This window comes from Mustela putorius, unplaced genomic scaffold (assembly GCF_011764305.1).
Source record: "Mustela putorius furo isolate JIRA1106 unplaced genomic scaffold, ASM1176430v1.1 tig00537350_pilon_pilon_pilon, whole genome shotgun sequence".
Taxonomy (NCBI): Eukaryota; Metazoa; Chordata; class Mammalia; order Carnivora; family Mustelidae; genus Mustela; species Mustela putorius.
Window position 1 is genome coordinate 22,365,679 of NW_025422471.1, and position 24,810 is coordinate 22,390,488.

General features: G+C 35.3%; 1 protein-coding gene and 1 pseudogene across 9 annotated transcripts in view; one reads left to right on the top strand and one right to left on the bottom strand.

Moving 5' to 3' along the window:
• Nucleotides 1-23,699, bottom strand: part of TENT2 (terminal nucleotidyltransferase 2) — a 67,820-nt gene extending 44,121 nt beyond the window's left edge. For 2 of the 9 annotated variants that reach the window (XM_013063688.2, XM_013063684.2), the window contains exons 1-5: nt 23,344-23,699; nt 23,043-23,112; nt 15,958-16,128; nt 15,663-15,752; nt 12,880-13,117 (exon numbers count right to left, since the gene is read on the bottom strand). In XM_013063688.2, the coding sequence (XP_012919142.1) occupies nt 12,880-13,117; nt 15,663-15,752; nt 15,958-16,091 (462 nt within the window). In that variant the 5' untranslated portion in view covers nt 16,092-16,128; nt 23,043-23,112; nt 23,344-23,699. Of the gene's footprint in view, nt 1-12,879; nt 13,118-15,662; nt 15,753-15,957; nt 16,129-17,697; nt 17,952-20,132; nt 20,208-23,042 lie in introns of those variants that run through there. The other 7 variants (XM_045074459.1, XM_013063685.2, XM_013063686.2 and 4 more) reach the window with 7 other exon arrangements.
• Nucleotides 17,945-18,520, top strand: LOC101680424 (annotated as a pseudogene).
• Nucleotides 23,700-24,810: the final 1,111 nt, after the last annotated feature.

Sequence of the window (24,810 nt, forward strand, 5' to 3'; positions counted from 1 at the left end):
ACATTTTTAGTTATTATAACTGGAGGGAAGACATGTGCCACAGGGTGGTCACTGGAATCTACAAGTGAGAGGCCAGGATGCCACTAAATAGCCTACAATGAATAGGACAATCCCTCATGGCAAAGTTTATCTGACCCAAAATGCTGAAAAATCCTAGTCCAGATAAAAGTTAAGAGAAAGGAGAAAAAAGGTCTCAGAAAGTGTATTTCTGAATACTACATAACTAGACAAGAGGATTCCTAAAGCCATATATCTAGGAAAGCTAGTCTGCCCAAGCATTCTAATTTAAAACTAGTACAGGAAAAGTCACCTCACTTTTATTCGTATTTGTTAAATGCAAATTTTGGTATCTCAGAAAGAAAGGTGAAAATGAGAGGATAGAAAAAAATAATGCCTAAAAAGGACTCTGGTCAATTCTTTGTCATTTTTGTCTTTTTGGGTTTTTGCTTTTTTGTTTGTTTTCTTCTCTTGCTTTATTTTTAAAAGATTTTATATATTCATTTGAGACAGAGAGAGAGCTTGACCAGGGGGAGAAGCAGGCTGAGAACGAGCAGCAGACTCCCTGCTAAGCTGGGAGCCCAACATGAGGCTCAATCCCAGGAGCTGGAGATCATAACCTGAACTCAAGGCAGATGCCCAACCATCTGAGCCACCCAAGCACCCTTCACACAAAGTTTTTGTAAGAAAACTGAGAATACAATAACACTCCTACAGATAATAAAGCACACCATAAAGACCTGTCCACAAAACTACTGGAAATTTAAACACAGCATTATCAAGCCAGAGCTCTTTCTCTTATGTTTTAATTTTCCAAAAAGATAAGTGACTATAAAGCATATATACTAGTACTAACAAAAAAATTTGGAAATCTACATATTAAATACTTATCAAAGGCAGCAAAAAAACAGTAAGTATTTAGAAATATATTTACAAAAGATATATAAAACTTGTATACTTATTACTAAGTATTGATGTGGGAAATTAAAAATCTAAATAAATGCAGAGCTATACCATGTTCATGGATCAGGTAACTATTGTTAAGATGTTAATGCTCCTGAAATTAGAGTCAATACCATCAAAACAAACTAAAATACCCAGGAGGTTTGTTTCTAGAAGTTGAGAAAGTAATTTTAAATTTTATTTGAAAGCCAAAAGACCAAGAATAGCAAAAAAAAAAAAAAAAAAAAGGGAAGAAGAAAGTTGGGAGAATTTGCCTTATTTACCATAACAGTTACAGTAAACAAGAAAGAAAAGTACAGCATAAGCAAAAGGATAGATTAAAAAGATAACAAAAAATGGGGTGCCTGGGTGGCTCAGTGGGTTAAAAAGATAACAAAAAATGCTGAAATATTCATGAATATAATATACCTTTCATGTCCTTCACACTAATGAGGGAGACAGGTATGGATGAAACAAAATTCATAGTTATGTTGGTAGTTTTCAAAGCTCAGTGATATGAAGATTTATGTCACTATATTCTATATTTTCCATAAAAACCTTTTTAAAAGGGGCGCCTGGGTGGATCAGTGGGTTAAAGCCTCTGCCTTGGGCTTGGGTCATGATCAGAGTCCTGGGATCGAGCCCCACATCGGGCTCTCTGCTCAGCAGGGCGCCGGCTTCCTCCTCTCTCTCTGCCTGCCTCTCTGCCTACCTGTGATCTCTGTCAAATAAATAAATAAAATCTTTAAAAAAAAATAAACTTTTTAAAAGCATCCAAGTTTATAAAAGATTTGAAAGAAGTTGCCAGTAAAGTGGTTAATATAAAATCTTAAATAACACTTGAACCTGAGTTTTATTCATTTGCAGAACTAGCAAACTAGAGCCTATAAGCCAAATACTGTCCCTGGACTGTTGTACAGAGGCAGTAACAAAATAATTTTTATATTTTTTAAGCATTGTTTCAGAAAGAAAGAAAAAAGAATATTTAACAGAAGAACCCCACATACCCCATTATGTCTAAAATATTTACTAGTTGGCCCTTATAGAAAAAGTTTTGCCAATCCCATGATCTAGAGAATCAGTTAGGCAGATCAATACAATCCTAGAACTAATAGTAGATACTATCCTACATATGACTACTTTTCTTAGATAGCAAAAAGAAATTTCTTCATAACAGTGCTCATATTTAGGAAGTTCTTTCATCCGAATGATATCCATATAGAAACATCCCTATACAAAAAATTTATGATTATGTGAAAAATATAAAATTCTATATACTTACTCCTTTCCCTTTTTTTACATTCATGGAAACATTTCTTCTCTTTCAAGTACTGCTATAATGGAGAACTAACAGGTTTCTATACAAAAGAATTCTCCTCACTATCTAGCTATTTACTTCGGGATTCACATTATCAAATTGTGTTCCTGCATCCTAGAACAGACACCGTATAGAATATAGAGTACAAATGAAATAAAACGCAAAATATATGTACATACATGCTGAAATATGACTTCTACTACTTAAGTTTAGAGAAATATTTCAGAAGATGGCTCAACGTTCTTCTAATTCAGAGGGGGACGGAATGTATGATATGAATTCTCCTCGGCTAATAAGTATCAGTCATCAAATATTCAAATCATGTATGTAATACAAAGGTGATATGAGTAACAGCACTTTAGGAACTTTCTTTAATTGCTTTTGATTCACTCAGAAGTATATATTTCCCATGTTGATTTAAAAAATTACTCCAACAAAGTATTCATAAAATAGATTATTCTTATAGTTGTTTCAATGTCTACAATACTACCTGTTTAGGCCACCTCCCAAAGTCTATTACTTTAATTTAAAAGTACTTGTAGAACGTATCTCTTTCTCACTATAAGTAAAAGTTGCATCTGTTCAAAACTGTACTAAAGTCTCACCTCCATATAAAATACTAAAATAAGTGTTCCTTCCAAATATAAACGTTCATTTTTCCTAAAAAATATTGTAACCTGTCTTCAAAGTCAGGCTCAAAGAAATTACCAATGAAGTTTCTGTCTTGGGTCAACACGAGCCATTAAGGACATGTATAGACTGAAATTCAGGAAAGTTTTTAAATGTGTCAATAAATAAAGCTTAAGGTATAACTTTTATATGTCACCAGCAGCTTCTACATCTGTCTGTGCTAGCTGTGTACCCACGTAAAAGAAAGTGAAAAAAATCTTTCACCTAGGATTACCAAGACCTGATTACATACTATATGAAAACAGTAACAGGTTTTTGACTAAATGTAAGTGCTACCTGAAACAACAAACATAACTCTGTAATGAGCTTTCAAAGACCAGAGCCAATAAAATTAAATATGGTACAAAAAACACTAGTTATGAATTCATAAACATTTCAAAAAAAACTGGCAATTCCTCAGGCTCTCTCCTGCTCTCTCCCCTCAGGCAACAAAGATTGCCATAATCTTTGTTATATACATAACTCTGGAAAAATAAAGCTAGAAATGTAATAAAAGTTTAAATTCATTTTTGATGCTAAATTCCCTTTCTCTTAAAATTAGCTAAAATAAAACAGAATCAGGAAAATGCCATGCCAAAAACAACACACTCCTTATTAGTTTGTTAAATTATTATGGTTTTGTATAGAGCAGAGTCTTCTTAATTTATAAAATGGCATACTGATTAGGCCGTTTGAATTACTGATTTCTTTCCCTTAAGTCTGATTGCTTTTAGGCATGTATTATTACAGAACTTGACCAAGAAATAAAAGGAGAATGGAAAAACAAAACAATCTTTCACTTGAGGACCTGTTCTGCAGAGTCCTGGCCTAGATTTTCTACAGAAAAATACACCTTAGTACTTTTCAAACTTTTCTGACACATACATTATAAAGATAGAGCCGTAAGAATAAATTTAAACAAGGAGGTGAAAGACCTCTACAATGAAAACTATAAAATATTGACAAAAAAAAGAAATTCAGGACAACAAATAAAATGAAAGGTATCCCACATTCATGGATTGGAAGAATTAAAATTTTTAAAATTGTTAAAAAGTACAAATCAATCTACAGATTTAATGCATCCCTATGAGAACGCCAATGGCATTTGTCACAGAAACAGCATTGGTAAAAGTCCTATAGAATCACAAATAACCCAGAAAAGCTACAGCAATCTTGAGCAAGAACAACAAAGGAAGCATCACACGCCTGACTTCAAATTCTATTACAAAACTATGATAATCAAAATAGTACGGTACAGGCATAAAAACAGACATACAAACCACTACAGAGCCCAGAAATAAACCCGTATATATACACAGTTAACTTACCTTTGACAAAGGTGCCAAAACTACACAATGGAGAGACTACACAAAAAGGATATTCTTCAACAGTGTTGGGCAAACTGGGTTATCTACATGTAGAAGAATGAAACTGGACCCTTATCTTACATCATACAAAAAAATCAACCCGAAGTGGTGGTTTAAATATTTAAAAGTAAGACCTGAAACTGTAGAACTCTTTAGAAAGCACAAGGTAAAAGCTCCTTGACCGTGGTCTTGCAATGATTTTTTTGGACCTGACACTAAAAACACAGGCAAGAAAAGCTAAAATCAACCAGTGGGACTACCTCTAAGTAAAAAAATTCTGCACAGCTAAAAAACAGTCAACAAACTGAAAAAGGAACCTACAGAATTGGAGAATATATTCGCAAACAACAGATCCAATAAGGAGTTAAAATCCAAAATATCTAAGAAACTCATATGACTCAACAGCAATCAATTTAAAAATGTGTGAAGGACGTGAACAAACATTCTTCTGAAGAAGATACACAAATGCCAACAAGCACCTGAAAAGATGTTTAACATTACTAATCATCAGGGAAATGCAAATAAAATCCACAATGAGGTATCATCTTACCCTTGTTAAAATGCTATTATCAAAAAGTTAAAGATAACAAGTATTGACAACAATACGGAGGAAAAGGAAACCCTTCTACACTGTTGGTGAAAATGTAAATTTTACATTCACATTGTGATATTACAATCACATTGGAAAACAGTAATATGAAGGCTCCTCAAAAAATTAAAAATAGAACTACCATATGATCCAGCAATTCCACTTCTGGATATATATTCAAAAGAAATAAGATCACTATCTCAAAGCAGTATCTGCACTTCCATGTTCACTGCAGCATTAAACACAGTAGCAAGGGAAACCTGGGATGCTCAGTCTGTTAAGCGTCTGCCTTCAGCTCGGGTCATTATCCCGGGGTCCTGGGATCAAGTCCCACATTGGGCTCCCTGCTAAGCGGACAGCCTGCTTTTCCCTCTCCCTATCTCTCCATCTGCTTGTGCTCTTTCTCTGGCAAATAAATAAATAAAATCTTTTAAAAAAATAAAAAAATAAACACAGTAGCCAAGATATGGAAACATCCTAAAGGTCAGTGGATAAATGGATAAAGAAAATGTGGTATATATACATATAAACACCCATACACATTCATATACCCATATACAATATACATACATACCTACACATATACACAGACAATGGAATATTACTTGGCCCTACAAAGAAGGAAATTCGGCCATTTGCAACATGGACAAACCTGGAAGACATTAAGCTAAATAAAATAAACTAGACATAGAAATACTGCATGATCTCACTTATCTTAAATCTTAAAAAGTCAAATAAATAAGTAGAGAGTAGAATGGTAATTATCAGGAGCTGGGAAGTAAGGGGGAAATGGGGTGATGTTGGTCAAAGCATACAAACTTGCAGTTCTAAGATAGTTCCAGAAATACAATGTATAATATGTTGACTTTAACTAATAATAATGTATTATATATACCTGAAATTAGCTAAAAGAGTAGATTTTAGTTGTTCTCACCAAAAAAATAGGGTAACTAAGTGAGGTGAAGGACATTAGCTTGATTATGGTATTCATTTCACAATTTATAGACATTATAGTATACACCTTAAATATATACAATTTTTGTCATTCACACTTCAAAAAAGCTGGGAAAAAATGAGGTAGGTAGATGTGGGCATACACATTTTAACTACAGTTGACCTTTGAACAACACAGGTTTGAAATGCACAGGTACACTTAGACTTTTTTCAATGAATACAGTATAGTACTGTAAGTGTATTTTCTTTCATATGATTTTAACATTTGTTGTCCAGCTTACTTTAATATAAGAATGCAGTACCTAATATGGGCGCCTGGTTATGGGTGACTCAGTTGGATAAGAATGCAGTACCTAAAACACATACATACAGTAAGCTAAGAGAAGTTTTTTGGGTGTCAAAAATTATACAAAGATTTTCAACTGAATAGGAGGCTGGATCCCCTCATCACCGTGATGTTCAAGGGCCAACTGTATTTGAAATTCAGAGAGCTAGCACTTTACAAACATTTTATCCCCTTTTTAAATTTGTTTCTAAATAAGTAAAATAATGAAACATTTTTTAAAAATTTTTTAAAGATAGAACCTCTAAGAGATCTGTAACTGTCCCTAAGCTGTTACTCCAAGGGTGCCAAGAGGATCCATAAAATTTTCTCCTTTCCAAAATTTAACATTATACAAGAAACTTAAGTAATTCATTCATAATCATCTTTTTATTTTACAATCAATACCAAGAATACCTCAGCCTAACCTCATCTCAACTAAAAATTCAAAATCAATTATTTCAATTCACATAGTATCTTCAAACTAACCAGAATTTCCAAAGAACAGTTATAATAGATAGAATTCAGGAGCTTGATTAACTCTTGATTCCTCTACAGCCTCTTTTTTGTCCAGGCAACCATATATTCACCTAAAAGCTAGAGTGAAATAAAAGTTAATTCAGAAAGGTAATTCAGATATCTTACTTAAAGAGTTGTTTGTTAAAACAGCAACTTGAAAAACAGACAAAAGATTTTAAAATGGAAGAAAAAAGTAAACTCAGAGGGTATTCATTTTAAATGAATCTTAAATCTTTAGGTTTCAAAAGGAAGAATATAAAGTTTCAAAAAAGCTTTTACTAACAAAATCTTTCCTTGGAGCTGGCTGAACCAGTTGACTGATATAATATTAATTACAATAAATTTATTATTACCAATCTTAGATCAGTCAATCATCTACACCGTATAGCAAGTACTGTTTCAAGTTCTCCATTCTATTTCTCTGGTCACAGCTTGATTTCCTGCACTTAGCCAATGCTATTTCAAACCTCCACCATTCTCAAACCTCAGACATCCCACTTCATTCTCCCCACTCGTAATAGATGACCTTGCACAATAACTCAGAAAGAAAACAGGGGAAGCCACTCAACTATGGGAACTCCACATTAACTTCTCCGTATCATACCTACAAACTTCCTCGTTATCTATACCTGTCTTCCCTTCCTATCCTCCAATTCCAAAAAGCTTTCCTCTTACCTAAAGCCAATTACTCTACCTATAAGCAGGATCCATGCCCCTTCTACCTTCTGAGGAATCTTACTATGATTGTTCTTCTGTTTGCAGAGTGGTTAATCTCTTCTCTCTCCACTAAATCTTTCCCATAAACATTTATATGTGGTTGAAGTTTCTTCAAACTTAAAAAAATCTCTGTTCTAATTTCACATCTTTAGCCCCTCCCCTTTACAGCAAAACCTCCCAAAAACAGTTGTATATATGCTTTTAATTTCCATTTCTGCTTTCCCATTCTTTCCACAAACTATTTTAGTCTTGAATCCAGGCTCTTTTTTCTCCCTGAACAATCATATCCACCCTCCTGGCTTCAATTACCATCTATATGCCAATGATGACCAAACATACATTGCTGGTCAGTATCTTTGATGTGAATTCCAGATCTATAATATAAAACTTTCATCTCTAATATCTAATTTGATATTTCAAATGCACAATAAAGACATGTCCAGACTTCATGAGGCCCCTGCTTATCCTCCAATTCTTATTAAACACAAACACACATAAATACTGCTGCTCCTCCATTTTGTTCCACCTCAGTGAATGATCCTACCATGAATCCACATAGAAGCCTAAAACTTAGAAGTAATCCTCAGTACCCTCTTCTCTATCTAATCTAGTTATTCTCAACCAGAGGCAATTCTGTAGTTTACCACTGCTCTTGGGCTGAACACCAAAATAACATTAGTTTTGGGCCCTCTTCCCACTTCCCCTACCACACTTCAGCCACTTTCCCCTAATCAACCAAACTCCAGCCACCTTGGCCTTCTTTCAGTTCCTTGCTTACTCCATGTTCCCCTCTATAGGAGGAACCTCGAAGATACTGTTCCTTCTCTCTGAAGCATTCTCTCCAACCCCACCACACTTTCACTAGTTAACCCCTACTCATCCTTCAGATCTCAGCTAAAACGTTACCAGCCAAAACATGACCATCCCTGACCTCAAAAACATTCTCTCAGCATTGCAATTTTCCTTCACTGCACTTACAAATATACTTGAATGACTATTCTTTCACTACAGTGTATGTATATGGTAAAGAGACTGTGATCATGTATATTTAGCACAACACTGTGATAGAACATTGTAGCATATAGATAACAGCAGTCACAAGTATTTGCTGAATAATAAATAAAAACAGAATCTCTACTCCCAAGTGTTTCAATTGTTACTTTTATTACAGGTGACTTCAGGATTCCCATCTCTGTCCCCGCTTTGCTTCTGAAATATATACTGCCAATTCAACTACAACATATTTTTCTACAATACCAATTAGCTTACAGACAATTGGTAAGTAGGTGAACAGTATCAATTCAACATGTTTGTTGAGTTAATTTGTACATGGAGCTGAAATTATACATCATAACCATGAAGGAAAAAAAAGGAATTCCTTAGTTTGGCTGCTGCACAGGTAGGAATCCTTACAGATCTAACACAACTAAAAATAAGTTCCCACCTATTTGGGTTCCCACTAAATTGACGGTTCCCACTCAATAAAGCATCCTGTCAGCCTCAAACAGCTCTCTGCTGATGTATTTCCTTCTGTGTCTACTAACAGCAGCCTCACTGACTCAGAGCTCCACCTTTAACTGTCTTGTCTCAATGCCCATCACAAGGCAATATCTCAACTCTATTTCACACATTTTTAATATACCCTGCAGCAGCATCCAGCCATACTAAGCCGCCTACCCGGTCTGACCAAGTTACTTCCCAAGGTATCAATTATTACTCTTGATAGTGTTCTGGTTACAAAATTGTTTAGGTTTTGAGTAGCCTACTCCAGCTCTGTTTTCCCATAGCCCTATATTCTTAGTGTGCAATATGCAGAATACAAGCTTCCTCAAGAGCACAAAAATTACAAAGCTTACCACAATTCCAAATAGTTCTTGACTAGTCCCTCAATTAATTTTATACCCAAAATCCGTATTCCTTACCTCTGTTAGTAGTCCAAAATCAAATCACTGGAGTCACAAATGTCCCGCTCTCTTTTCCCTATATTCAATGATTCCACACATTCTACCAATTGTTCTTATTCATGGTCTCTCACATCTTTCTCACAACCGTATGCCATAACTGAAAGCGTCAGCACATCTCATCTGAATGAATTTAATAGCCTTCAAGGTAATAATCATCCATCTTCCAGGGCCTCCTTATTCCAAGCTCAACTCCACTATACCACAAGAGCTATCTTCTCCAAAATGCCAATCTGATTGTGTTATTCTTCTACTCAAAAAACTTCTACGGCATTCTACTGTGCATTCAAGGCCCAAAATCACTACCCCATTTCTATCTCACACTGAAGCTCCCATCCACTTCACACTGTAGCAGAGGTAAACAGAGGTAAACAATACAAATCATTGAGCACACTGCTGGCAAAAAAAGATACTTACTAATATTAGCTATCACCATAACAGATTACCTGGTGTTACAGTCAGTTCTAAGAATGTCACCTCCCTAACCCTGATTTTAAGCACCTTAGGTTCCTTCTCTTTGTATTATCAGAGATAAGGGTCAAATCTTGGTTGTGTCACTTACTAGCTGTGACCTTGAGCAAGTTATTTAGCTTTCTGAGCCTCAGTAAAATTAGGATAATATCCATGTCATAGGGTTGTTGAAAAGACTAAATGACATAACATATGTAGAATGCCTAGAAGAGAAAAGACATCAATAAATGTTAGTTTTCTTTACAAGTGTTCGCTTAAAGAATGAACACAGAACCAATTGCTTGCCTTCTTTTTCCTACAACTAAGCAAGTAGATAGTAGCACTCAAAGAAATTGGCTTAACAACGAAATGTATCTTTACCTTTCTGAAATAAACGCTTACTCCAAAAACATAAGATTTAAGAGAAATTTTTCCTATGCTATCAAGCAAAGAAAAAGTTAACTGATAAGGAACTATACTTTACTAGATGATATATACTGACTAATATGTTATTAAATTTACTAAAACAACATATATTTAGTCTATATGCAGAACTAGCAGTTATTTAGTTAGTTCTAACAGTTAACTATTAAACATATAAATACATGCAAAAATACAGAAAGCTTCAATACTTATAAATTCCATAAAAAATGAGCCTGCATACATACATTAAAAACCCACATATAGTAAAAGATTCTTATACATTCCCTCAAAGAATTGGTCTGATTTGATTTACAGCACAGGCTTTCATATTATAGCATTACAAGAGTTTCTTTAAAATGAAAAAGCAAAGAAAGGAGAAAGAATGGGGGGCTGGGGGTAGGGGGAGAAACAGTACCAAAACTTCTCAAGTAGTCTCTTCCATTTTATTTTGCCTCTTCCTCCCTCCTCCTGGTTTTGCCTAACTGCTTTCCTACTTTATAATAACAAAAGAATGACAGACCCTTTTTAATAAGTAGTGCTGGGACAAATGGACTAAGCAAAAGAATGAAGCTGGACCCCTACTTCATATCATATAAAAATTAAGTCAAAATGGACCGAAGACCTAAATCTAAGAGCTAAACTATAAAACTCTTAGAATAACACACAGACATTAATCTTTGTGACACTGGATCAGGCAATGGTTTCTTATATACAACACCAAATGCTCAGCAACCAAAGAAAAACAGATAAATTGGACTTCATTAAAATGAAAAGCTTTTGTGTTTTGAAGGACACCAACAAGAAAGGAAAAAGACAACAGAATGGGAGAATATATCTGCAAATCATATACCTGATAAAGGCCTAATACTGAGAATATATAAAGGACTCGTTACAACTCAACAATAAAATATAAAAAACCCAATTAAAAATGGGCAAAAGATCTGAACAGACAGTTACTCAAAGAATATACACAAATGGCCAATATGCAAATGAAAAGATGACTAACATCATTAGTCATTAGCAAAATGGAAATCAAAATCCCAATGAGATACCATTTCATACCCACCAGGATAGCTATAATCAAAAAGACAACAATGAATGCTGGCAAGGATGCAGAGAAACTGGAACACTTATGCACTGCTGGTGAGAAAGTAAAATGGTGTAGCCACTTTAGAAAACACTTTGGCAGTTCCTCAAAAAGTTATACATAGAGTTACCACATTAACCCAACTTCACTTCTAGGTGTATACCCAAGGAAAATGAAAATATGTCCACACAAAAACTTGTACACAAATTTTCATAGTGGCATTATTCAGAATAGTCCAAGACTAAAACAGCCCCAAAGTTGATCAACTGATGAATGCATAAACAAAATAGGCTATATCAATACAATAGAGTATTATTTAACTATAAAAAGAGACAAAGAACTGAAACGTGCCACATGCAGAACCTTGAAAATATGCTAAGTGAAAAAAAAAAAAGCAAGACAACATAATGTATGATTCCATTTACATGAAATGTCCAGAATAAGTAAATCCAGAAATAAAAAAATCAATTGGTGGTTGCCAGAGGCAGGCAGGTAGGGTGAGAAGGTAAGGAATGAGGAAGGGACTGCTACTAAGTACAAGACTTCTTCTGGGGATGATGAAAACATACTAGAATTAGATAGTGGTGATGGTTGTAGAAATTTGCAAATATACTAAAAATCACTGAATCATACACCTAAGAAGAGCGAATTTCATGACAGCTCTCTCTCAAAGAAAAAAAGAATGATAAAGGAACAAAAAGCAGCACAAATGAAGAATGAAGCAAGCATTCCTTTTTGACCCAACATTTTTTGCACACTTACTATATTCCAGACCTATGCTGGTTGCTAGGAACCCAAAGATGAGTAAAACAAAGTCACTATACTTTTCAGGATCATTCTCCTCAGCCTACAAATATCGTATTTCTCAAAAATGGAGCAGCTTTGAAAATGCAAAAATAGCAAATATAAGCCATAGACAAGCTAAGAGAATGCAGACATTTATGTTATAAACTCTTACAAATTACGTAGATTTTTTTTGGTCGGGGGGCTGGATTTGCTTCTAATATTAGTGTTTAAATAACACATGGCTCCCCAGTGCTGATAATGTCATTTTTAAAATAATTATTAAATAGCTTCATTTATTTAAAATACTCTTCACAAATAATATTTCAGATAAATCTTTCTTTGTCATATCACTCTGAATGTATTGATTTCTCAGTGACTTCTGAACTCTGATTTTTGACATTCAAAAACCTCGTAACACAAATATCCCAAAAGAAAATTCTTTTTGACACTTTATTACATAACCATATGAAAATGTATTTTTCTACAATAAAAATAAGTAAAAACAGAGTACTCTAAACTAAGAAATTGAATGTTCTGAGCCCTAATCCAGACTTTTATGAATCAGAAAAAATCTGATTTCCTGACATGAAAGCTGCACTTCCATAAAAGAACAGCTAACAAAAAATTTAAAAAATCAAATTTAGACAGAAAACTGTGTTAAATAAACAAAGCAAAAAAGGCATATTCAACTTAATCCAAAACATTAGGTATTTCTGGTGTTTTTAATGCATTATAAACTTCCCAAAAGGTAAAAAACTAAAATCTACATTATTATTACCTTATCTTTGGCCTCGGGCAGTGGGATTTCTCTAGGTTCTAAAAATGGTATTTCTCGAAAAGGTGGAACACATCTGACTATATCTGGTACATAGTGTGTATGAAACAATGGCGGCATTGAGTATCTTCTTTCACCTGATAAAGGCACTATGTGGTTAACTATAGTTGGCTCTTGGTGGGGTGAATGGAAACGTTGCCGTTTACCGTCAAGAGGAAGGTTTTTTTCATCGCTTAATCTCCTGAAAACAAGCAATATACCTTAGTGATTAAAGCTATAACTGTCTAATAACAAACAGAAAACAATTACAAATATATAAATAACAAACACCATTAATGACTCTTTTCAGCAAGGCCACATTATTAGTTCTCTATGAATCTTTAAATATTTATTATAGGCACAAAAGATCCCTTAAAAAATACCTTAGGAAAAATGAATAGTAACAATGCATATAAAAAAATTAATCTCCTACATTTGAATTATCTCAATGTTTTACCTCACAAGTGAAAACTTTGTAGGAAAACTTCTCTTCACATATCACTAACAATAAAAACCCAAATTCTAACAAAGGGAGAGTAAGATTAAGTGAACTGAGTGTCTATATTTTAAAATGCTCTTTAAGAGGCACCTGGCTGTCAGGAAAGTGTGAAATTCTTGATCTCTAGGTTGTGAGTTCAAGCCCCATAATGGGTGTAGAGATTATTTAAAAATAAAATCTTAAAAAATATCTCGTGTGTTTATGTTTGTGTGTATTTAAAAGATCTTTAAGTCCACCTGTGTTCTGGCTCATCAGTTGGAAAGATCATATTAAAAAGTTATGAAGACAATGAACAACTAAAGAAATATGGAAACTAACTGTATTTCATATAACAGTAAAGTCTTAATGTTAAATTTCTTGGGCATGAAAAACACATTTTGGTTATACGGAGAATATCCTTGTTCTTAGGAGGAACACACTGATGTGCTTTGGGGTAGAATGAAGTGATGTCTACAGCTTTTTCATATGGTCCAGAAAAAAAGAAGGAGTAGAGAGAAAAAGAGGCAATAAATAAATAAATAAATGTAGCACAACTTTAATGAATCCAGGAAAATAGCATACAGGGGTTTATTGTACTACTCTTCAAATTTTTCTGAAGGCATAAAATTTTCAAAATCAAAAAGCAAAAGGAAATAAAAAATAATTATTTGTTTAAAAAAATACTTCATTGATACATTAAGTTGTTCATACAGATAACACTTTAGGCAACGGGAAATGGTCTGGGTTCCCTTAAGCTCTAAAATTCCATGGGCCGTAGCCACTTGAAGGTTTTTATTGTAACACTCCTTTAGGATTACACGAATTCCTCACTCCTTGATCCACGAAATAAGTGGAACTCCTACTCTAGTAAAAATATACAGTGCTAACAACATAAGAGTATATTTAAGATATTTTAACATAAAAGTGATGTAGCTCTATATGCTGGATAGCTTTTCTACTGAGAATGCCAATTTTAGTTTTTAAAATATGTGTAACCATGAGCCAATGGTATTAACTTTCATTTGTGATTCACAAGTTAGCTATCAGATAACTTCAAAAATATTAAAATCTGAATAAAGTCAATACTTTTAGCATCATTATATAGCTTTCCACAACAACTCTGAAGTAGAACTCACAGTGCTTCTAAGCAGAGGATCTAGAGCCAGACCACCTGGGTTCAAATCCCAGTATGCTTCCACCTGAATAACTAGTTGCTTAGCCTCTGTATGCTTCATCTTTCTCAAAAGAAGAGAAGTAACATACCTCATAGAGTGTTGTGAAACTTAATTTGTAAAGTCCTAACAACAGTGCCAATTTAGTGACCAATTATTTCTTAGCTAGTGTTATTTTAAATTGGACATAAAGATATGGAATAACTACATAGGCTTTAAATAGTAGTATCTTGCCAGTACTGCCAAATTTTATTTTAATAATCATCTCTAAAGTTCTATTACAATGACTTTGTGATACATCCATTTCTTTTAATTGGTTAAGATTAACTGATTCTGATTTCTCTATAGAAAGCTTTAAGTCATGTAGAAATTTTTACTAAAACAATAGTTATTATGGAACCTTACCTGTGTAAGATTGAGATAAATCAATAGTAAACTTTATTGTAAGGAAGGTATTATGGGCTGAGCTGTGTACCCTCAAAATTCTTACAGTTTAGCCCTAATTCCCAGTACCTCAAAATGTAGTTTTGGACATTTGGCCTTTAAAAACATTACAGTGGTGTCATTCAAGTGGGCCCTAATCCAGTATGACTCGTGTCCTCAGATGAAGAGGAAATTAGGACACACAAAACACAGAGGAATGACCATGTAGGACACAGAGAAAGCAGTCATCTACAAACCAAGGAGTGAGGCCTCAATAGAAACCAAACCTGCCTGGACCTTGATCTTTCAGACCTCTGGCCTCCAGAATTGTGAGAAAATAAATTTCTGTTGCTGTTGTGCTTTGTTATGGTAGCCCCAGCAAACTAATACAGAAAACTGCCTAATTTAGTTAATATTTTAATTCAAAGTAGTATTCTGAAGAAATATAGCTTCATTCCATCTAAAATTTGCAGTGTCAGGAATAAATCAACAAAAACATCCCTAAATTTTCTTAAATATATAATAGAAGTTTTAAAATTCTCTGATAGGACTGATCACACAGGTTCCAGAAAATAAAATTTAGGGCATAGTACCCATCCAATCTTAATATAAGAAACACTGATCTACAGTTCTGAGAAATCCCAACTCTTCTTCTAAAATTAAGAAGTACTTACTTCCTTCCTCGAAATAACGGAGATGTTGAGGTCTGTATTGGACTGACATTTCCATACGTCAACTGCTGTAAAGACACAGCTCTTGACAAGCTACCAAAAACACATAAAAAACAGTAGTAATAAACACTTTTACCTTAAAAACAAAGAACCAATTTCATAAAAACTAAATATTTCACTGACCAAAAGAAAACAAGACAATGACATTTTAACTTCAAATGTTTCATATGAAAAGGGCTTCTGTCAAGTAGAAAACAAAATTTATAAATGATATGGACCAAAATATCACTGTACTTACTCTGTATTCTGAAAGTTAAACTGTGCATCTATAAGCTGCTGGTGTGAATAAAGAGTTGGCGAAAGGGCAAAGAAGTTATGTTGTTGATGGTTTGGGGTGAAAGGCGGGCGACCCAAAATTGAGTTTGGGAACATGCTCTTGTTCACTAAAAGTGAACATGTATTCTTCTACCTAGAATAGTTTTAAAAGACAAATTATTATATCTTAAAAATATTGAACTCTTTATTAACTAACATCTACTATTTAAAAGCAATCAGTTACCAAGTTATGAATTTCATTTGCAAAGTTATTTCAAAAGTTTAAACATCAATATGTCCCACTACATGTAACAAAAAACTTGGTAATAATGAATTTTATTTTTTTTACTTTTTTTTTTGCTAATGAATTTTAAATCTAGATTAAGATAATTATTATTCAAATAATATTAAAATATATGCAAGTTTCTAATTTCTTCAAAATTTCCCCTAATATCAACAGACCTTTCAGAAATAAACTTATCACCACCTACTCTGATAATTTAAAAAAACACCCAATACAAACATTTAATGAAGCCATACAATTCTTGTGTTTATTTATACCCAATCTAATTTATTCAAAGATATAAGCCATAATAAGATAACCCGATTCCTAAGATACAGATCTTACAGATCTTCTTAGAGATCTCCTCAAAAAAGGGAAGGAATCTGTACTGCCTAATAACTCTAAAATTCCGAGATTCCCTTCAAAGTCTAAATAACTTCTATAAAGGACATCTAGTAAGAGAGAGCTTGTTCCACAGCAATTGGAAAAATTTATATATAATAGTCCCCGCTTATCCATGACTTCATTTTCTGTGGTTTCAGTTATCTGTGGTCAACTGCAGCCCAAAAGCAAATGATCCTCCTTTGACATAAACTCAGGTCAATAGCAGCCTAACGCTATGTCATAATACACACATCATTCACCTCACTTCATCTCATCACATAGGCATTTTATCAACTATAGCATCATCACAAAAAGGGTGAATACAGTATAAGATATTTTGAGAGACAACATTCATAAAACTTCTATCACAGTAGATTATTAAAACTGTTCCATTTTCTTCTTAGTTGTTATTGTGCTGAGTTTATAAATTATACTTTATCATAGGTATGTGTGTAGAGGATAAAACCATAGTATATATAGGGGTCAGCAGTACCCAGTTTTAGGCATCCCCTAGGGGTTTTGGACTATCTCCACTGTGGATAGGGAAGAGGGGGCCTACTGTACAAAGCAATCAGAATCATTCAGTGACCAGGTAAGAGACTAGATATTTATACTTTGCAATGACTCATCCCAAAAGGCTGGAAACTTACAAAGAATAGGTTCAGGTAACAAACTGAAAGCAAATACTAAGAAAAATCAACAAAGTGAAAATAGGATTCCCAGCCCACCTCCCAACACAGGCAACAAGAAAACTCATCTATGGAGTAACTGAGAAAAAACTATATACTATAGTAACCAGAGAGCCTATAATATAGTAACAGTTTTCCAAGGAAAAGTTAAGCCTGCTAGGAAGCTACAGTGAAGCCTACTACTGGACCGTCCACCCATATACAAAGAACTTGCAATTAGATTTCCAGTAACTCTCACTTAAAATAAACATCCACAGATCACCATTAGAAATAAAAAGATCAAGGAATAAACAAAAACAATGCCAAGAACAAGTTAAAACTCAAAAAATAAAATAAAATAAAATAATAAAATAAAAACACTCCATACATAAAACAAGAATATGCTGTTTTCAGGACACCTGGGTGGCTCAGTCAGTTGAGCAACCAACTCTTGATTTCAGCTCAGGTTGTGAGATCAAGCTCTGCATCGGCCTCCTGTCCTCAGCATGGAGTCTGCTTCCTTCTCCCTCTGCCCAAGGGGAACCTGGGAGGGGAGCAAGGGATCCCCTGCTCATACATTCTCTCTCTCTCTCTCCAGTAAGTAAATAAATCTTTAAAAAAAGAGGAAGAAGAATCTCAGCTGGTCCACCCAAGAACCCCAGGACCAACCCTATTCCCCCCACACAGTCCCATTCCCACTCCAACAAGATGAAAGAAGCTATCACTAACCAGAAGAAACTCACCAAACTGCAAGTACTAGTGTGCATTAGTGGGAAAGGAACTGCTCATGGAAAGAAGAAAGTGGTTCACAGAACAGCTACAACTTAAAAAGTTCGGGGTAAACAGTATCTCTGATATAAAAGTGAGTATGTTCACAAACCAAGGAACACTGATCTGCTTTAACAACTCCAAAGTTCAGGAATCGCTAGCAGCAAACACTTTCACCATTAAAGGCCACGCTGAGACAAAGCAGCTGACAGAAATCCTACCCAGGGTCTTAAACAAACTCAGTGCAGAGATTCTGACCAGTTCAAGAAGACTGGCTGAAGCTCAGCCCAAATAATCTGTGGATGGAAAAGCCCCACTTGCTACTGAAGAGGAGGAGGATGATGCAGTTCCAGATCTTACAGAGAACTCAGAAGAAGCTTCCAAGAATAAAGCAAACTGAACTGAGTCAACTTCTGAAGAAGATAAAACTTGAAGAAGTTACTGGGAGCTGCTCTTTTAAAGTATGACTGCTTTTTAAAATTCTGTTCATGGATCTAACAAAATCTAGATCTCTAATATTTTTATGCCCAAACTCCTTAGATACTGCAGCTCTTTTCAGTTTTTGCTTACACACAATTCATTCACTGCAGCTAATTAAGCTGAAAAAGCCTGAGAAGAAAGTTGGAAACAAGGTTAATAAAGTTCTTTGCCTAAGGGGAAACAAAAAAAAGACTATACTGTTTAAAAATCAAAAAAATCTCTTGGAAATCACAAAATTGAAAGCAGAACTGTTGAGTAAAAAGTTAAAAGATAACACTGAGGAAATCTCTTAGAACAAAAAGGAAAAACAGATGAGGGTAGAAAGGAGGCAGGACAGTAAGAGGAAAAATATAAGAGAATCAAATTATATGGTCAAACATAACAGAAGTTCCTGTAGAAAAGCGAAAACACAGAGAAGGAAATTATCAAATAAATAAAACAAGAAAATGTCCAGGGCTGAAGAAAACCAATTCTGAGAATTAAAGGACCTAATGAGTACAAAGTACATTAAAAAATAAATACACATCAAAGTATGGTGAATTTCAGAATATCAGGAAAAAGAAGCTTACGAAATATTACAAAAGAGAAAAATGTTATAAAAGGGCTGACAATCAAAATGTCTTTAAACTCCCTAACAGCAACAGAGGAAACAATAAGACAATGAAGTCAGTGCCTTCAAGCCTCTGAAGAAAATGTTCTCAAGAAGTAATTCCATACCCAGCTATAATAACAAGGCAAGGGCGAACAAAAACATGTTCAGACATGCAAGGTATTAAAAAACAAAACAAAACAAAACCTGGGATCTAGGAAAAGGGAGATCTGCTCTAGGGCAGAGACAAAGCAAATTCCCTCGGATGATGGTGAAGGGAAGCTACCAGTTTGAATTAGAGCCAAGAAGATAAAGGGTTTCAAGAAGATAGCCAAGAAGAAAAAAAACTTAAAACTTTACTGACAGATTATCTGATCTGACCACAGAAAGGAGTTCTGCTAACAGAAAAGAAATAATCATAGAAACAGAAAAGTAGCAAGTTGAAAAGAAATTACTAAATAAACAACAACAACAACAAAAAATCATGTAAAAAAGAAAATACAATCATGACCTACTTGGTTCTCACAATAACACAAACATTAAAAATACTGACTTAGACAAAAACTGTAATAAATTTATTATATATCATTTATTATATATTAAAGGATTATGTGTATGTTATATAGTTACATGTTCATATACATTATAATTTAATGATAAGAGAGGGTACACAACGGTGCTAAACCCTCATTTTCAGCAGATGTCAAATTTAAAAACAAGCTATAGAAGTTTTTTAAGCACTTTTTCTTTTTTTAGAAGAACAGAGGAAAATAACACTTAAGTAGCTAAAAGAAATGTAGCTGCCTTTGACTATTGAGACCAGACGGCTGGAAAAGCTGGAGCAAGAGAAAAATAGGAGAGTAAAAGACAAAGAGCCAGAGAGAAACTAATAAATCACTCATACAAATTTTGTCTTTTTTCTTTTTTTTCAATTTTGTGAAATTTAAATACCCAATACTGGCAGATACACAGATAATGAGATTCACCAGTCCAGGCTTCATAATGGATTGTGAACAAGAGTCTTGGGCCACCATCAGATCTCATCCCAAGTATCCAACTCCCTAATTTGAACAAGAGATAAGGTGTTACTTCCAGAAAACAAGAATTTATCAACTCTCTTCAACAGGTCTGTACCTCTTACTAGAGGAGATTTTTCAGAAACAATCAATCCTAGCCTAAGTGCTAAATTGTACTCACTAATTTTCACTGCTCAGAGGAAATGGAAATTATCTTGAATCAAGAAGGATTCCAGACAATCCTTTATTAATAAAGTACACTCAATCACAGAAAGCAAGATTCAAGACAAGTAACTAAAGACTTCCTCTATCATTTTCCCAGAATCATGCTCTTTCCTTTCTGGCTTTCTTTATTCTGTTTCCCTGACCCAAACTCCCATAAACATAATTCCTATCCTAAGATTCATGAGAAAATGACATTAAATATAACTTATTATATTTAATTCAAATTCATTATATGTAAAATTCATTATATTTAGTTCAAAATTCAAATAATGAATTTTTCTTGGTATTTCATTTCATTGGAATACAGATACTATAGATCTGCTCAAACAAGGGAAGGAATTTATATTCAGAAAAGCTAAAGTTAAAATGTTCCATTTTCAGATTTATTTAAATCAGTTCACAGTTAAAATTTGACACACTCTGTTTACATCTATGAATAATATGCTTGTTTTTCCTCTAGACCCAAATCAAGTCCCATATACATGCATTCAGACTTGAAGACCCCAAATGACATGATAGCCCAGACTTCACCTTATTTCTATCCCGTGATATGTTAAGATCCAAATTGGGAATTCAGTCAAAAGGTGTCTCGTGGCCCAGTAGCACTCAACAAAGCTAATGACTGACCAAATTATCCAAGGCTTAAGAGCTTACAACGATTACTTAGCCAAAAGTTTACCTTAGGGCAGATATCCTGTTCAGCCTATCCCAAATTCCCAGATAAGCATCAAAACTTTTACAGTCCCTCCACAACAAAATACCTGTCAGGTTCTCCTCATTATGAATCTTGCCCTCAAGTCTAGCTCATAACTAGGCCAGCCCTCACAGTAGGACATTCCTATGGGAATTAACCAATGGCATTCAATGCCCCATCTGCATGACCATGAGAAAGTAAAACAAAGGTCTATGAATTTCAGTTCCTCTTTCTAATATTTTTTCTTGTGATTTTAATGAAGAATAATCTAAAATAACCCAAAAATAATAATCTATCATAAACAATACAAGGGATCATCTTTTAAACAGAACAGACTTTTAGAGTATAAAATTCAGCAAACCTATTACCACTGTAGCTTTAAGGAGACCTCCACAAAATTTTAAGTCTTTTTCTTTACATTCTGAATGAAAGGCTTCTTCACTAAGTCTACTTGATGATCTACATAAAACACTCTTCCACATTAACTGTGGTAGCAAGTATGGAAATTCCATGATAAATAAATAAAATCCCAGATATTGATGGTATCCCATTTTTCTTAGCTTAAAAGTTAACAGTTTCTCAATACGTACATGACTATAATAGGATAATCTACAAACTTTTGATATGTTTTAAAACCACTGCATTGGTTCTTGTCTTAAGAAAAAAATCTTAAAGTTGCTTCTTGACTAAGGTTGACACAACGGGATATTTACACAGGTTTATTTGTAAATAATCATACATGAGAGACAAGTCTGTTTAAAAGTAGTTTACCGAGTAATTCCTACTGATACGGTATTTGCTCCTGTAACCCACGACCTGGAATTTCTGTCCTAAACTTGATCGCTCCTCCAATCAATTAGAGAACTTTCTAGGTTATATAATTCCTTCATCAGAATTTCCTAGAAAGCAGAATCTCCCTAGGATAAAAGCCAAAAACTAGACTGTGGGAACTAAATCAAGTTATCTGTCCACTTTGGCCAAATACCTTTGATACCCTAAACTCACTTCTTTTCTTCACAGACCAAAAAGCCCAATTCCTAAATCCTGCTCACCCACTGTCAAAACTACCTGAAGGTTTTGAAAAGGACATTCCTTTTCATTAAGAATTAGATTCCATCCAAGCGTTAAAAAATAATGTTGTCATGTAGTTTGAAATGGACGTTTCCTAAATGATTGATAAATGGCCTGTTTCACATTAAGCCCTTATCATGGAGCATTTCCAGATCAGACATAATTGGGGCTAACACCAACAAAATCATATTACCATCACTGGCTAGCTACTATGAGCCTTTTGGCTGTCCACGTTAAAAATCTGTACTAATAAACCATACAAGGCAATATATACAAAAATAGTATGTTACCGATAATACAAACACAGATTTAGTGTTCAGTTATGATTTTTTTTAAGATTTTATTTATTTATTTGACAGACAGAGATCAGAAGTAGGCAGAAAGGCAGGCAGAGAGATAGGAAGAAAAGCAGACTCCCTGCCAAGCAGAGAGCCCGACGTGGGGCTCGATCCCAGGACCCTGGGATCATGACCTGAGCCGAAGGCAGAGGTCTTAACCCACTGAGCCACCCAGGCGCCCCTGTTATGATCTTTCCTCACAAAATCACATACCACGTATTTGTTAACAAGTTTCGATTTAGCTTGAGTTTTACAGTTTCAGTTTCTTTCTTTTTTGCTCACCCTACTGGTATCCGCTATCTAAAGAACTACTGCTATGTTAAACAAAGAACTAAGAGAAAACAAGACAGGGTTATTTGGATAATCCAGATATTGAGACACAAACACCATCGTGTTCTGGCCTAGAGAGATGAAGAGTCTAACCACAGAGGCTTAATGGCAAGAGTGCAACAATCTGACAGACTTCAGAACTGTACACTTTCCTGCAAAATGAAGAACTGAGGCCCATTTCATTAAAGTCTTAAATTTTGAAATATTAATCCAGATATTTACCTTAGTTTTTCACCACCCTTTGAAACACCATGCAGAGGTCCCAAGACAGTCTTCCTCTTATGGTCCTAGACTGAGAACCGGGCGCGAGGAAGGGAAACGAGTGGGAAAAGAAAGCGGTCCTAAGATTCTTCAAAAAGTGCAATAGCTTGGGGGGGCGCCCATTTGTCCGGGACGTCTAAGAAATAATGCCGGAACTTCCCACGCAAACATAAAAGTGCGGTTTCAGGAAAAGTTCCCCGAGCCCCGCCCCCCCGACCTGGGCCTACGCGGTTGCGTCCTTTTCCGAAACCCACTAACTCACAGCTGTCCTTGGGGAAGGCTAAGCAGGGCCAACAGGCACTGCCCGCCCAGAAGCTCCAAGGCCCGTGCAGCGAGGGTCCGGCGGCGCACGGTAGTAGCTTTCGCCCCAGCCAAAAGCAGGTAGTGGCCTGCGGAAGGGCTAGGCCTGGCTCCGGATCCGAATTGCAACCTAAACCCCAGGCGCGGCGGCCGGGGCGGAGCGACAGAAGAAAAGACAGGGCTAGCAAGCGTGTGGGAGGTTCGGGGCGGTAGCAAGAAGCGGAAGACCAAAAAGTCGCCGAAAAAAAAAGGCGTAGAAAGCCCTGTCAGGAACACCCGGAAGACCGCCACGACCCCGGATGGGAACCGCGAGCAGGGAACTAGAGGTCACACTTCCGGCAGCCGCCCCCGCTTCCAGCGAGCGCTTTGCTTGAGTGCGCAGACGCACGACTGCTGCAATCCGGGTATGGCCGGAGGCGGACACTTAAAGACAGTGAGCGCGCGAGTGGGGAAAGGGAGAGGACAGCCCTGAGACGCAGAACTCTAGGAGTTCGGCTGAGGCGCGGTCGTGTAAGGCTCCTTCTGGCCACCTACCCGAGCTGACGCCCAGTAGCTCTTGCTCTGATACGCACGTTTTCTTGTTCCTTCTTGTCTCAGCCGGATGACTCCTCCCCCGAGAAGCTTTTCCTGACCCCTTTCCCTCACTCAGCACCAAATCTGTAATAGGCTTTGTTTTTTACCCTTCCAGTGAAGTGAAAATCGCTTGGAGTTGAGAATGCCTTGTCTCTGAAGTCTGCACTCAGTCCTCCGCTTTTCATAATATATAGCATTCCCGAATTCAATAAATATTTCATTCTTGTTCTGGAGTGAGCTTTAACGGTTGTGAAAGTATCTAAGTTGTTGGGATTTGTTAATGTCAATCTTTTAACAGCATTAGTTTCCTTTTAGTACCTACAGAAGAATTTCTCATTTCTGAAATTGGTAGTTTGTGTCATCTTTATTTTTTCCTGATGGTTCTGGTGAGAGGCTTATCAACTTCACGGATCTCAAGTCCCAAAGCATTCTTGTTTTCATAGGTTTTCTTTGATTTTGTTTCCTATTTCATGGATTTCTGCTCTTAAGTTTATTTCCTTTCTTTCTTTTTTTCTTAACTTTTTAAAGTTTTTTTGTTCATTATTTGCTAGTTTTTTAACTTAGAAACCGAGATCACTGATTAGAGATGTTTCTTTTGTAATACAGGCATTTGGTGGGATGTGTCCCTCGGAATATTGCTTTAACCACTTTTCACACATTTCAGTATGTTTTCTTTCTTTTTTTTTTTTTTTTTTTTTTTCATTTCAAAACACTTTCTTAGATTTCCTCATAGATTTTTTTTTTCACCCGTGGGTTATTAGTGTGTTATGTAGTCTACAAAAATTGAATTTTCCAGACATCTTCCTGTCGCTGATTTCCACTTTAATTCCATTATAACCAGATAATATACTTTGTA